Here is a 14,949-nt window from a genome sequence, read left to right as displayed (position 1 = left end):
TGTGGAGTGACTGTCCGAATTTCTGACATATCTCAGCCTCAACTACAGACACAGATTACAATCAGAAATTTTATACATTTATATAAGTAGTAATTAGATTACGGCCGACGAGCTAGACAGCACGTTTTGGTGTCAAAGAAAAACGAAATCGCCATGAGCGAATTAACTCCAGAAGAGGTAAGTACGAAATGCCTCACTAGTCGTTTTGTCAGACGATGATATTCTCTCATGGTACTGACTGGAAAGTTTGCCATTCAGAGGGTTAGGAGGGGACAATGGAACTCTCTCAACGACGAATTACATCGACCTTCAATTAAGACAGCAGAATGATAATTTTTCACAATTCGAGAGCCAAGCTAAAAGCCCTGAATTTTCTATACCAAAAAAAATCATCACAAACCATGTCTCCATTGATTTTAAGTCTGTATATCTGTCGCCAAATAACTTGTCTGCATGAATAGGTGAGAGTCATCGAAGACTCATGATTGATTGTTTGTTCCTTCCCTCTGCTCTTATTAAAATATCTAACCAAAACTTTGTCACTTCACGAGTTAGTCCTATGGAATTTTGAGTGATCATGGAATATTTGAATTCATTCTAGAAATGTCAAACAATGCTACAATTTACACAAAGCACAGAGATGTCAAGGCCCTAAATATAGATCTGGCTCTAAAATACTGTTGTTTACTTGTGAATCTGAAAAAAAATTGTGCAATATATTTGTCTTTGTTAGAAAAGAACAAAGGATCAACAACTCCCACTGAACATACAAATGTGTTTACAAGCTATTATGGTTCTTACAACTCTAAAGGCATACTAGATACTCCAGAGCATTGTTATGAATAATTCTGGAGAAAATTTTAAACTAATTTCTCAAAATCATCTCCCTTGTCAAACAATTTAATATTTGATTAAATCCTCTGTATTGTTTTAGTTCACGATTATGATCACTTGTATATGACCTGTAATTTTTATCTTGCATTAACATATAATTCACTCACATTTTGAATAATGGCTGATTTAAAGTATCACTAGTTATATTATGTTGACTGTGTCGTTGTTTTTATCTTCATATCACTGTGATTCTATCGAGGAATTCTTATCCACACAAATACAAATTCTTTATTAGATGAGGAAGAGGCGATTAGCCCGCCTAGCAGGCCTTGAGACAAGCATTTCCACTAATAGTTCAAACAGTGGCACTGGATCTCTATCTCCTAGTACTCCAGGCCCATCAAGATCATCTTCTGGCCCAATAATGTCTCCACCCACACAGCAACTACAACATCCAGAGGCTCCGATGGAAGTTGAAGATGCCAGCGAAAAACAATGTAATACCTCAGGAGTAGATGTTGATTCTGGTATTGAAAATATGGAAGTTGAAGAATCTGATCGCAAAGAGCTTGCACCACGATCCAGGGTATGTCTGCCAAGAATTTCGTATCTTAGTATTACCAAATCAATGTATTTGTGGTGCAAAGTAATCTGAATCTACAAAAAAATGAATGGAAAAATCAAAACGATCGAACGCTTGATTGAAAACTAATTGAACTTCATACATGTTATTTGATTCACAGACAACTAGTTCCAGTACTGAGGTAACCACTGACCAAATCCACACAGTGGTTTCCCGTGTGCTTTGCGTCTCTTGGAAAGAATCAACTGAAGGTGCTATATTTCTTCCACAAACTGCCGCCAATGCTTTGGAGCATGAACTTGTCGATGTTACTGACATAGCTAATCAAGCACTGATGGAAGTTCTCTGCATGTTCTCACGGGGTGAAGACCCTCTAAAAGAAATTTCATCGGATGTGTCTTCCGACCGCGAAGACAGTCCTAATAGTCAAGCAAGCCCTTTGCTGAGTCCGGTTGTCACTTTGCCTTCTTGTCCAGTACCTACATTGCCCCTGCCCACTGCTGGCAAGTCCCAGCAACCAAAGAGTCTCATTTATCTGCTAGATTGCTACTCCAGGGTTGCTGTTGAAGAGAGAAATCATCCAAAGGTAATGTTTCAGATTTATTGGCAAAATGTATTAACAGCGACAACTATCGCTCAACTTCTGGATTCTCAATTGGTAAAACTTTACAGAGATCCAGTACACCGCCACTCTCCGAAGTATTGTCCGCACTTCGGGCCCAATGTGTGCAACACGCCAGCCTGGTTCTACAAGGGTTAGTTGGTATATGCCCAAGCTTGACTTTGCCGACACCGTCAGCATCACTTCTTTATCCAGTACTTTCACAAAACCTTCCCCGAGGTTTCTTGCACGAACTTGTTGCCAGAACGTACTCCAACCCATATATCTTCGGCAAAATATTTACTCCATTACTCCAAGGGTTGTTTTTATCGATGCAGCAAGCAAGCTTGATTGGCAACACACATCGTAGGCCAATTGAAGCCTTGGAAGAATTGATTGAAATACGCTGTGGACAGATGGGCAATGTGCGTCCCATTTGTCGCCTGATTACGCATCAAACCCAGTTCCTTCCAGACGTATTGACGACCGCCGTTGGTCGAGAACTAGCCAGAACTTCATTTTTGGGGCCCTTTTTGTCTGTGTCTGTATTTGCAGAGGACCAACCGAAGGTGGCCGAGAAATTTTTTAGCGGTAATCCAGTGACCGACAAATCCATGAATTTAACTCTACAACAAGAGCTCGAGAGTACGCGATCGTCGCTTCACAAAATGCTCCATGCTATTTTGGCCAATAGTAGTTGCTGTCGTGAGGCTACACTGGCTTATTTTGCGGCTCTTCTTCGTCATAATGAGAAACGTGCACAAATTCAAACAGAGGAATTCGCCTTGGCTGGTGATGGGTTCATGCTCAATCTGTTATCGTCACTTCAGATGCTGGCTGTTAAAATTAAGCTCAATACAATAGATACGTTGTATCCATTTCATCCATCCAGTTACGTTGAAATAAAAAATGATACCAGATTGAAACTGAGCTCACAAGAAGTCACAGAATGGTTGAAGAGCCTGGAATCAACGCACAAATGGACAGAGGCCAAATTTCCTACTCAATGCTGGTTTTTGACACTTCACTGCCATCACTTGGCACTTTTGCCAGCACTTCAAAAGTATCAGAGAAGATTGAGAGCACTCAGAGAGTTACAAAAAATGTTGGATGAACTACAAGCAACTGAACCGCAATGGAAAGATGCCCCTTTTGCGGCCCATAACAAAGAACTGATGAAACGTTGGAAACAACAATTGAAACGTTTGGGCAGATCGAAATCCTCTGCCGATGCCGGGTTAATAGACCAAGTTCTCCTAAGGCGTTCCCTACACTTTTACACTTCTGTGGCCGACGTTTTGCTTGGTCTCCTCAGTCAGAGACCGCCCGGTAGCGAACTACCTACCCTTCCCCTTCCCCAACATGTTCCACCTCAATTTACTGCCCTACCGGAATGGTATGTCGAAGACATCGCCGAGTTCTTACTTTTCACACTTCAGTAAGTTTGCTACCTTTTTCGTTATATGATTGCCCAATGTTTAACGAGTACATACATTAAGTCATTGTTTTTTTGCCTTAGATTCAGTCCTGCAGTTGTGGCAAATAACATGGATAATTCCCTGATTACATGGCTGCTGGTTGTGATATGCACACCACACTGTATTCGCAACCCGTACTTAATTGCTAAAATTATTGAAGTACTTTTCGTGATAAATCCCAGCGTTCAGGTAGGTGCTGATATTTTTACTTTTAATGTCAATGGGCAATCCATGTAGATGCATAGTTTTTTGTCAAAGATATGAACTCTAACCATACATTGAATTTTCATTTATATGCAACAGGGAAGAACCGAAACTCTACATGACCAAGTAATGGCACATCCAATATCGAAAACATTCTTGGCATCATACCTTATGAAGTTTTATACTGACGTCGAAACGACAGGATCCAGCTCAGAATTCTATGACAAATTCTCTATCCGTTATCACATCAGTCTGATATTAAAATCTATGTGGGAGAGTCCTGTGCATAGAGCATCCATTGTTAATGAAAGCAGAAGTGGCAAGCAATTTGTGAAGTTTATAAACATGCTGATGAATGACACAACGTTTTTGTTGGATGAGAGTTTAGAATCTCTGAAACGCATTCACGAAGTTCAAGAACTCATGTCAAACACTACAGCTTGGGCTGCGCTTCCCCAAGATCAACAACAGTCTCGATCGAGGCAATTAACAGCCGATGAACGTCAGGCAAGATCATACCTGACACTTGCAAAAGAAACAGTCGCTATGTTCCACTATTTGACAGTAGACATCACAGAGCCATTCTTACGCCCAGAGTTGGTCGGTAGACTCAGTGCCATGTTAAACTTCAACTTGCAGCAGCTTTGTGGACCAAAGTGTAAAAATCTCAAAGTGAAAAAACCAGAAAAATATGGATGGGAACCAAGAACATTGTTAAGTCAATTAGTCGATATATACTTGCATCTAGACTGTGATAATTTTGCTGCTGCTTTAGCTAGCGACGAGGTGAGTGTCTCAAAAATCAAACTGAAACATAATTATACATGAGTTTTGAAATGTCACTGAACAAATTACAGCGCTCGTTCTGCAAAGAACTGTTCAACGACGCAGCAGGTAGGATGGAAAGGTCTGCAATAAAAACAGCAACTGAAATCGAACGGTTTCGAGCTCTGGCAGAACGGGCTGCCGCAATAGCAAGGGATAACCAAGCGCGGGATGAGGACTACGGCGATGCACCGGAAGAATTCCGTGATCCTCTCATGGATACACTAATGGAAGAGCCGGTCAAACTCCCATCTGGGATTATCATGGATAGAGCAGTAATCATCAGACATCTACTGAACAGCGCCACGGATCCTTTTAGTCGTCAACCTCTCAGCGAGGATATGCTGACACCTGGTATGTAAAACAGCATAAACCATCTTCTATCAATGCTAAAAACGTTGAATGAAAATATGATGGTTTATTTTGTCGCATTTTTTCCAGTGCTGGACTTGAAAGAACGGATCTCCGCATGGAAACAGGAGAAAAAGAAGTCTGCGAACATATAAGTGCTACTAAATACGCGATGAGTTATTGAGAAAATATGAAAAAAAAAAAAAAAAAAAAACTAAAACTAAAAACGAAACAAAACTATATCCGATTATTTGTGCAAGACTAGGTGGTGTATTCCATCGATTAATAAATGCCGCCCTTTTACGTGAACGTGAACACAGTGCAACGATCTCGGTATTGTGCAACTGTTGCGCTCAATAAATTGAAACAGTTTTCGTACAACAAACACTGACTGCAGCTAGGAAACTGCCAATATAACTCCAAGCGTGCGTTTAGATTAGTATGTAAATAAGTACTGGCAACATTTGCTAGTGTACAAAATTCAATTTCGCTCATAGATATAAGTAATCGTTCGAAAATTTCAATAAAATACATATAATCTGTTAGTACCGAATAAATCTATAGTATCCATCCGAAAAATACAAACAAGTCCTTGACATAGGGTGATATTTGTTATGGATTATGTACATCTCATGTTGGAAGATATTTCGTAATCGTCATTTTCGAGAAGATGTAAACCAATATTTGAAAATCCACCCTAATTGGCAATAGAGATTTTCAGTATATTGAACAAGTCAGTGATCTGTATACTAGAACGCTATTAATCTATAGGTGAACATAATTTGACGTACAAAAGACAGAGAAACGAAAGTATTAGTTCTAATATTGAAATGTTTTACAATTAGTAGGGTAATTTCTCACCGTCAATATCGGCCGAAAAATTATTTATGCCTACATTTTTTTTCTCAGACAAATGACAACTCTGCACTCGCCGCATCACGAAGAAAATTATAATAAATTATTTCACTGCTTTTGCTAAAGATTCTAGTCTATATAAAGCAGTTAAATTGTTTAGATACAATAACACAAAACGCTGCCTAACTTTGACATCGCAGGAAGCGATAAAATTTAAGGAAAATCATTGACATATTTGAGCAATTGAAAAATGATTCTACTTTGCTAATCAATGTAAAACAACCATGAGAAAATACCGAATCCTATCGGGATGGGGAATATTGTAGACAGCAACATCGAGTCAACGAAATTAAATATTCCCAAATATTTATCAGATGTACATGTTTTGGAAAGTGTTCAAATATTAAAATGTGTACAGTTTGGAGAAAATTGAAATATTAATATTGAGTTGTTTTTTTTTTTATCCACTATAATTGTTATGCATAATAAATCTCTAATGACTTCAAAACGAACGTAGTTGTATAATAACTATTCAGGAAAATAAAAATCTGATTACCACTAATCATATCCATTCAAAATTTATATCTGTTGCAACAGCAATTTTTATGAACGGACTCGTATTCTCTTCAATCACAGCGCTTTACCAGCAATAATTATATGAAAGAAAAAAACTTTGCTACAATTGCAGGGAGTGCAGAGCGCCACCAGATACATTTACTGACTGCAGAAGATAATAAATTTAAACTGCATTACAGCATCAATCGTTTCTGTGTCAGATCCCTTGTAATTGAAAGCAAGAAAAATCGACGATTAACACGATGAACAATATCAATGAACAAATAACTGAATAATGATCTCAATATTAATTTAATAGCCAGAGTAGCAAGAATTAATTTTCAAGTTGAACAGCAGAATAAACCATTCTAATAAGGTTGGTTAGGTACTTGAGGGACTATTTAGTTTTTTTTTTTTTGTCTTACTCACATTATCTTTCTATAAATCAACGTTGTGGATTGATAATTATGACATGTGTGAATAAATAATATAAAATAAGTAACAAATGTGTCGAGCAATCTCCGAATGACGGCGGAATAGTATCACAAACCGAGGAATCGCTATTAAAAGTAAGGAACATGCTGTACGGAAAAACATAGTCTTCAATTTAAATTTGATGTCTTATTTCAACTCAACAAGGTGTAAATAATGAGAAACTATTGTATCGTGATAAACATCACTAATCTAATTGCAAGAAAAAATAAAAAATTAGAGATCGATAGAATTTAATGAATTTTGGATATCTATCCCTTACTCTCGTCCTTACTTAAGCTACTGTAGTATTACAAATTACAAAACTAAAGTTCTTTGTTCTCAAATCGTATGACATACTTAACATTAGTACTTCCCAATTTGTGGGAATATAAGGATGGTTTGAATGGACCTTTGGATTCAACTAAATATTTCAAGTATTTCGAAAGATTTCTGGAATGAAAAATAACATCCCAGAACTTACTTGCTGGTCTGATTATTCAAATCAGAAGGTTTTACAAAAATGAATATGATATATGTAGGTAACAATGAAAATCAAGTCTTTCATCAGGTTTCAAATACTCACTATTGATATGTCATAGGTCTTTCCTTACCAATCATCAATCTTCTGTATTGCTGCATATTTCCTGGCTTAGCGCGCCCACGCCCAATAGCCATTACACTAATTACCGAATCCATATCCAAAACTTCAGTCCCAAAACCTCCATCAACCATCATAGCTTCTGAAAAACCACGCGGAGCACGCAAGGGGTTGCCAGGTGTGTCGTTAACTAATTTCCGAGTGGTACCCAGATAGCTGGAATAGGAAAATCAGGACATCAGTTTCAAGTTATATGCCTAGTCTTGTTGAAATTTTGTTCATGAAGTATACTATGTGCATGCTGCATGCGCAGGAAATGAAAATTTTGTATCTTACCCTTGATGGAAAAGTTTGTTGATGTTACTATCATTAGTTAAACTAGGTTTTCCATTAATTGAAACAGAATCTTTCTCTATTTCATTATCCCAAGATTCTCCATGATCGATCATACTTCCCAGATCTGATTTTGCCATGAATTCAGTCATTTGACATCCATGGTTTTTGACATCTACAAGAATTAACATCAACAATGTAAACATGTACATTGTGGCTATAATTTTTACTCATTATATCGCAATAACAAATCTTACGTTGGTTTAATTCAGGCTCTATTAATTTCTTCTGGGGACAATGCTTCAAATGATGTGCTAGCTCATCTTTGAATACTCTATGTGAAGCATTGTATGGGCATATTTCCTTGTAACCTGGAGGATGGTTCTGTAAAGAAAGTGAAGTGAGACTGGCGAAGCCACTGAAAATATGACGTATGATAATGTATGTATATAAATGAACCTTTTCACATTTCACAATGTGCGATTGAATTCTGGATCGCGCTATTTGGTGCGATTCGTCGTATGGACATATGACGACTGGATCCGAATACTGAAGTTCTAGAAAATCCATCTTTTGATTGCCCAATGTTGAATGACAATTGTTTACTAATAGTAATGCTTTCTACGACAGAAAATGGACTTCTGAGCGACTTGCCGTTCAAAGCTACTCTACAGTAAAACCCTCGTGCACTGTGGCCCTATAATATATAAATCTGGGACTTTACAACATTGTTGACTGATACGTTGACTGAAGAATGGGGTCTGGTAGAATCATCAGTCACGCTCCCAATAGTCTCTCATCACGATTATCACGTCTACAATTTGCTACTGATTGAATTTAGCGCCCATTTCTGGAATTTATTTGACTGCAGTCCCGTTTGGTGCAGAGGGAGCCCTTGGGAGCCACTGATATATATTTATGCACTGTTGGCAACCCTTGTCACTCGACTCCTGCCTGCTCCTGCCTGCTCGGCTCGCGGCTGTTCGTGTTCTTTCCCAGGGAGTCCGCCATTGTTGGCGCACGTATATTTCTGACCAGGCAAACGAAAATCGGACAACATCCAAAATGGTAAGTAATATTTGGTCGAATTTCCTTTGGAATTGTATTCCGTCTTAATCAAGAAGTGCAGCAATACGAATATTTTCCATATCAGAGTGAAAGGTGTTTGTGAATTAAATAAAAGCTGGAGGATTGCACCGGATTGCGCAATCCTGCGAACGTCAGTGCTTGAGGATGATTTATCAATATTGTCAAAGACCTATCCTAACAATTAAAACGCTAAAGTCTTCCCAGTAATTCGAATCACCATCCTCCGTTGAATCAATCTGTAGGAAATTCTGCTGTACGATAATAAATCGACGAAATATGTTTCGCTCAGCATCGTTGGCGACAACGTGTCACAAGCCAATATGACGATCTTACCAGCGCACAATGATTTTCGGAGTTGTATGCGTTTTATGGTCATTGGAAGCTACGATAAGTCCCGTTATGGGTCATCGCTCGGTTCATGAAGGAGAATCACGCTGTTGTTTTGGATAGTTCCACAATTAATTCAATATTAAAGGAATTATTTCAACATCAATGAAGATATGAACAACTGGTTCGCTTATGTCTACTTGTTTGATGGACAGTACAATGTCAGACTTTATCACATCTACTCACGTAATGATTAGAAAACGGGACACTCGTGTCTCAATGAAACAATGATAAAAATCTAAGATAACAACAATTGACTGAAGAATATGTTTCATAGATTTTTATAAATCTCCAACTTTGATTCTACTATTGGCAACCAAGCTGTTGGTGTAACGTATCACTAAACATCTACTGAATCATTTTACAAAATGACGAATGCTGAGATTATTTGTAATTATTCCATTATTGAACACTTTGTTCCTTTTCATTGTACTATGCTTTATTAAGAGCACAAGTAGATCAACATTATAAACTCTACTCGAAGTGTAAAATTAGTACTTATTTTACTGTATTTAATTTATTTCAGGTGAATTTCACAGTAGACGAGATCCGTGGGATGATGGACAAGAAGAAGAACATCAGAAACATGTCCGTCATAGCTCACGTCGATCATGGAAAGTCAACTTTGACCGACTCCCTTGTTTCTAAGGCTGGTATTATTGCTGGCGCAAAAGCTGGTGAGACTCGCTTCACCGACACCCGCAAGGATGAACAGGAACGTTGTATTACAATCAAGTCTACGTGAGTAAAACTTCCCAATTCTTTGCTAAATTTACTCCCATTTGTACAAATGGCTTTTACAATGTCTGGTCAAATATTATTTGTCATTACAACTGACATATATTGTTCAAACTCTTATGATATCTATCAGTCATACCTAGTGATGAGGTAAAAGCAACAAAGTAACACAATTGGTCATTATTTCTTAGTGCTATCTCCATGTACTTTGAGCTTGATGCTAAGGACTGTGTCTTCATCACAAATCCTGATCAACGTGACAAAGATGAAAAGGGTTTCTTGATCAACTTGATTGATTCTCCTGGACACGTAGATTTCTCAAGTGAAGTAACAGCAGCTCTTCGTGTCACTGATGGAGCACTTGTTGTCGTCGACTGTGTTTCTGGTTAGTGTATGCCTGTAACTTGATATTATGTCTTCCAGCACACCCGGGCTACTCTGTAGTGTGCGGAACATCTTTTTTCAAAAGTTGTTCATACACTTTGACAGTGTTGGCAGTGCGTTAATGGAAGAAGATAAATTTATAGTAGCTTTGTTTAAACGCTGTCAGTGAACCTCTATCTCTATGTTCGTTACTGATATGCTACGACTTTGTTACTACAAAACCTTTTGTAATATAATTTCGTATAATCAAGAATAGAGTAGAATCAAAGTATAAGTAGAATACGTATTGAAATGAGGTTGAATTGATCTCTCTTTTGAAAGGTGTTTGCGTACAGACTGAAACTGTACTGCGTCAAGCTATTGCTGAACGTATCAAGCCTGTCCTATTCATGAACAAGATGGACCGTGCTTTGCTCGAATTGCAATTAGAAAGTGAGGATCTGTACCAGACCTTCCAGCGTATCGTCGAAAACGTCAACGTTATTATTGCTACTTATTCTGACGATGATGGTCCCATGGGAGAAGTTCGCGTAAGTTTTTTGTCTATTAATATGCTACACGAGAATCATACGATTCACATGATTATTTGTTGATTCTTTTTCTTCATCTACATCACTACAGGTAGACCCAAGCAAAGGATCTGTGGGTTTCGGTTCTGGGCTTCACGGTTGGGCGTTTACTCTAAAACAGTTCTCAGAAATGTATGCCGAGAAATTCAAGATCGACGTCGTCAAATTGATGAACAGACTTTGGGGAGAATCCTTCTTCAACCCCAAGACCAAGAAATGGAGCAAGCAAAAGGAAGCTGATAACAAACGTTCTTTCTGCATGTACGTCCTCGATCCTATCTACAAGGTATTTAGAATAACAATTTCGTAACATGTTACTATAGATGATTCTGGTTCAATAATTGGAATCATCATTTTTGCAGGTGTTCGATAGCATCATGAACTACAAAAAAGACGAAGCGGAGAGTCTTTTGAAGAAACTAGATATCACTTTGAAACCTGAAGACAAGGACAAAGATGGCAAAGCTCTTCTCAAGGTAAGATTAATAAATATTTTCATGTTTTCTACAAGCTATTGAAAATTAATTTTACCGTGATGAATGTTCTAAATTATTTCTGACACCTCTTCTGAATTATTATGAGAGAATTGATGAACAGAATCTGAAGTCGTCACAGATAAGTCCACAGTGACCGATTGAGCCGAATTCTACTAACAGTCAGTTTATATTTATAGGTCGTCATGAGGACCTGGTTGCCTGCTGGAGAAGCACTACTTCAGATGATAGCCATTCACTTACCATCCCCTGTTGTAGCTCAGAAATACCGTATGGAAATGTTGTACGAAGGACCTCATGATGACGAGGCTGCTATGGGAATCAAGGTGAGCTATTTAATATTGGAAAAAAATTATCACACTCACTTGTGTACACATGATAACCAACCATATGATGATTGTTCTTCACAGACCTGTTCTGATATCTAATGATTGATTTAAGAACGGCCAGCTGACGTTTTCTATGGTCATAATTAGCATTCGAACGAATAACGACGTCGAATTGACTAGGTTGATTTTATTTTCAGAACTGTGACCCTAATGCACCTCTGATGATGTACGTCTCGAAAATGGTACCTACTTCAGATAAGGGACGTTTCTACGCGTTCGGACGAGTCTTCTCAGGAAAAGTATCCACAGGACAGAAAGCTCGTATTATGGGACCCAACTTCACACCAGGAAAGAAAGAAGACTTGTACGAGAAAGCCATCCAGCGTACTATTTTGATGATGGGACGTTATGTTGAAGCTATCGAAGATGTGCCTTCCGGTAAGCATCAGCTTTTCTCAATTTATTCATTTTTACAGAGTTCCATGTGACAGATATATGTATGATGATTGTTCTGCACAGACCTGTTCTGAAAATAGTGATCGACAATTTAAGAACGGCCTACTGACCTTAATAAATCAAGACTCGAGCATCATCAGTGTGCCATATTGACTGTTTGTTTAATAGTGCCAATATTTTGAATTTTAGGAAATATCTGTGGACTTGTCGGTGTTGACCAGTTCTTGGTTAAGACTGGAACTATCACCACCTTCAAAGATGCGCATAACATGAAGGTCATGAAGTTCTCCGTATCACCTGTTGTGCGCGTTGCCGTTGAACCCAAAAATCCTGCTGATTTGCCGAAACTCGTCGAAGGTCAGTACTCTGTAATATAAGTTTCGTATTGAAAGATCGATCGTCCTTACTTTCGATGCAGTAAATATAAAATGCCTACCTTTCATTCCGTTCACAGGATTAAAACGCTTAGCCAAGTCAGATCCTATGGTACAGTGTATCATCGAAGAATCCGGAGAGCACATCATCGCTGGTGCCGGTGAACTTCATTTAGAAATTTGTTTGAAAGATCTGGAAGAAGATCACGCCTGTATTCCAATCAAAAAGTCCGACCCAGTCGTGTCTTATCGTGAGACTGTGTCCGAGGAATCGGATCAAATGTGTCTGTCCAAATCACCCAATAAGCACAATCGTCTTTTCATGAAAGCTCAACCCATGCCTGACGGTCTTGCCGAAGACATCGACAACGTAAGTCATTTATATTAAGTTTTGGAGAGCAACCAATCTTCAGTAATATATTCGAATTGGAATGTGACAAGTTTATGTGGGACAATTCCAATGGCTCTGTCTTTCATTTAAAGAAAAATTAATTCTTTCGAATAATTGTTCTTTTTAATGACAAATGTGTTACAACTTATTATCGAATAGGGTGATGTCAATCCAAGAGACGACTTCAAAGTACGTGCTCGTTACTTGTGCGACAAGTACGACTATGATATAACTGAGGCTCGTAAAATCTGGTGCTTCGGTCCCGACGGAACTGGACCTAACATTCTTCTCGATTGTACAAAGGGAGTCCAATATCTTAACGAAATCAAGGACTCTGTAGTTGCTGGATTCCAGTGGGCCGCTAAAGAGGTAATCTCCTCTATTTTGTCACAAAGTAAAACAAGTAAACGTAACTCCGGCAATTTATGTGATGAAAAAACTCGTTTGAGCACTGGGTTATGACAAACCGTGATTATCGTTGACAACCTGAATTCATGTTGAAAAAATTTTACTTCTCTTTGATGTACGACTGTATCTGAAATGATTTTTTAACGTTCTACCAACAGGGTGTTCTTTCCGAAGAAAACTTGCGAGGTGTCCGATTCAACATCTACGACGTAACACTACACGCCGATGCAATCCACAGAGGTGGTGGACAGATCATTCCTACTACCAGACGTTGTTTGTATGCCTGTTTGCTTACTGCAGCGCCCCGACTGATGGAACCTGTTTATCTTTGCGAAATCCAGGTCAGTGTTTGTTGTCTCATACTCATTTGTATCTTGATATGCGTATAGAAATTACATGATGATTGTTCTTCACAGACCTGTTCTGAATTCTTATGAAAGACCATAATAAGAACGGCCGACTGATTTTGGAAACCGATAATATTCGTAGAACGAGATTTATTTCTAGCCGAGTTAACCCATATTTTTATTTTTAGTGCCCCGAAGTGGCTGTCGGTGGAATCTACGGTGTGCTCAATCGCAGACGTGGTCACGTTTTCGAAGAATTACAAGTTGCCGGTACCCCCATGTTCGTCGTCAAGGCTTACTTGCCTGTCAACGAATCCTTTGGATTCACTGCCGATCTTCGCTCCAACACCGGAGGTCAGGCTTTCCCACAGTGCGTGTTTGATCACTGGCAAATTCTTCCCGGTGACCCAACTGAATCTGGTACTCGACCATTCCAGGTTGTACAGGTGAGTTCGCTGCTTCACTATTTGACTCATGATTCGCCGCTGTCATTATTTTCACGATCATAACTAATGACGATGTTATTCGAAGCATTGGCATTTTTAAAATCGTGAAACATCAAATGTCTTTCGATTTAGGTTGATCAATTAATTTGGTCGGCCAGAATAGGAGGACGCACATAGTGAATTTAAAAAAAAAATTACATGTGTTCCATCTTTGTGTAATACCACGATAATTTTGTATTTAACATCAAATTTGCCTGTGATTATTTGTGATGCGAATGATTTTTTTTTCAGGATACCCGCAAGAGGAAGGGATTGAAGGAAGGACTTCCCGACTTGGCTTCGTATCTTGATAAACTGTAACCGGTTCAAAGATACGCAGTGTATTTAAATATCTATTTAAATATTTCAATTCAATTAATATCATTTCGAAGTTGCCGCGACACGTATCCCAACACCTGATATCAGTTTTTTTATTGATCTTGTTTGCGCAAAATACTGCCCTGGGCCTTGCATTGTCGAAATGCAACAACGGGTATGTATGGAAAAAGTGATAAACAACAAATATTATAAAAGAAATAATAATAAAATAAAGATATTGTAATTATGTCGGAAATCCATGTTAATATGGGACAGACGGTTATTTTATACATTCATTTTATTTAATTACACAAGCTATACCAACTCCCAGTGGTACCTAGTATTCAAATATACGACATCACATGAATAATGTTTTTTAATATCAGACCAAGGAGGTATAGTAATCAGACTTTGAGTTTAATAATAGAAAGTTGAGATGAACTTTGCTGGATATTCGATTTTTAATTACAGTGATAACTGGTGGTAATT

The 14,949-nt window shown here is 38.3% G+C and overlaps 3 protein-coding genes across 4 annotated transcripts; 2 read left to right on the top strand and 1 right to left on the bottom strand.

Moving 5' to 3' along the window:
• Positions 1-7: 7 nt before the first annotated feature.
• LOC105690296 (ubiquitin conjugation factor E4 B) lies at positions 8-7,010 on the top strand. Its single transcript, XM_012407982.3, has 8 exons — positions 8-177; positions 1,130-1,420; positions 1,578-2,003; positions 2,090-3,456; positions 3,538-3,685; positions 3,800-4,486; positions 4,558-4,879; positions 4,967-7,010. The coding sequence occupies exons 1-8, from the start codon at positions 154-156 to the stop codon at positions 5,029-5,031; spliced, it is 3,330 nt and encodes a 1,109-aa protein (XP_012263405.2). The 5' UTR covers positions 8-153; the 3' UTR covers positions 5,032-7,010.
• On the bottom strand, positions 5,062-8,488 carry LOC105690298. 2 transcript variants are annotated; one of them, XM_048654095.1, is made up of 5 exons: positions 8,151-8,488; positions 7,949-8,075; positions 7,695-7,866; positions 7,372-7,574; positions 5,062-7,210 (listed from the first exon to the last, which is right to left on the bottom strand). In XM_048654095.1, exons 1-5 carry the CDS (start codon positions 8,259-8,261, stop codon positions 7,191-7,193), a joined length of 633 nt encoding a protein of 210 aa, XP_048510052.1. In that variant the 5' UTR covers positions 8,262-8,488; the 3' UTR covers positions 5,062-7,190. The 2 variants fall into 2 exon arrangements, with proteins under 2 accessions (XP_048510052.1, XP_012263407.2); XM_012407984.3 differs by having other exon boundaries at positions 5,062-7,574; positions 8,151-8,486.
• A 106-nt stretch (positions 8,489-8,594) lies between these two features.
• LOC105690267 (translation elongation factor 2) lies at positions 8,595-14,716 on the top strand. Its single transcript, XM_012407916.3, has 14 exons — positions 8,595-8,759; positions 9,694-9,908; positions 10,097-10,290; positions 10,611-10,819; positions 10,911-11,144; positions 11,221-11,334; positions 11,532-11,678; positions 11,879-12,119; positions 12,327-12,494; positions 12,592-12,881; positions 13,062-13,271; positions 13,469-13,651; positions 13,846-14,103; positions 14,395-14,716. Exons 1-14 carry the CDS (start codon positions 8,610-8,612, stop codon positions 14,461-14,463), a joined length of 2,682 nt encoding a protein of 893 aa, XP_012263339.2. The 5' UTR covers positions 8,595-8,609; the 3' UTR covers positions 14,464-14,716.
• Positions 14,717-14,949: the final 233 nt, after the last annotated feature.

The sequence above is a fragment of the Athalia rosae genome, chromosome 4 (genome assembly GCF_917208135.1).
Source record: "Athalia rosae chromosome 4, iyAthRosa1.1, whole genome shotgun sequence".
Lineage (NCBI taxonomy): Eukaryota > Metazoa > Arthropoda > Insecta > Hymenoptera > Athaliidae > Athalia > Athalia rosae.
The sequence above is the reverse complement of the archived record's forward strand: the minus strand, read 5'-3'. Positions and strand labels throughout refer to the sequence as shown.

Bases quoted from the DNA above. Each gene is read 5' to 3' on its own strand.
- LOC105690296 (XM_012407982.3), top strand. From the start codon at position 154: ATGAGCGAATTAACTCCAGAAGAG. The intron at 178-1,129 runs GTAAGTACGAAA...ATTCTTTATTAG, and splicing joins GCGAATTAACTCCAGAAGAG to ATGAGGAAGAGGCGATTAGC. The intron at 3,457-3,537 runs GTAAGTTTGCTA...TTTTTGCCTTAG, and splicing joins TTCTTACTTTTCACACTTCA to ATTCAGTCCTGCAGTTGTGG.
- LOC105690298 (XM_012407984.3), bottom strand. From the start codon at position 8,261: ATGGATTTTCTAGAACTTCAGTATTCGGATCCAGTCGTCATATGTCCA. The intron at 8,076-8,150 runs GTTCATTTATAT...CTTTCTTTACAG, and splicing joins ACATTGTGAAATGTGAAAAG to AACCATCCTCCAGGTTACAA. The intron at 7,575-7,694 runs GTAAGATACAAA...TTCCTATTCCAG, and splicing joins AACAAACTTTTCCATCAAGG to CTATCTGGGTACCACTCGGA.
- LOC105690267 (XM_012407916.3), top strand. From the start codon at position 8,610: ATGCACTGTTGGCAACCCTTGTCACTCGACTCCTGCCTGCTCCTGCCT. The intron at 11,335-11,531 runs GTAAGATTAATA...TTATATTTATAG, and splicing joins ATGGCAAAGCTCTTCTCAAG to GTCGTCATGAGGACCTGGTT. The intron at 14,104-14,394 runs GTGAGTTCGCTG...TTTTTTTTTCAG, and splicing joins GACCATTCCAGGTTGTACAG to GATACCCGCAAGAGGAAGGG.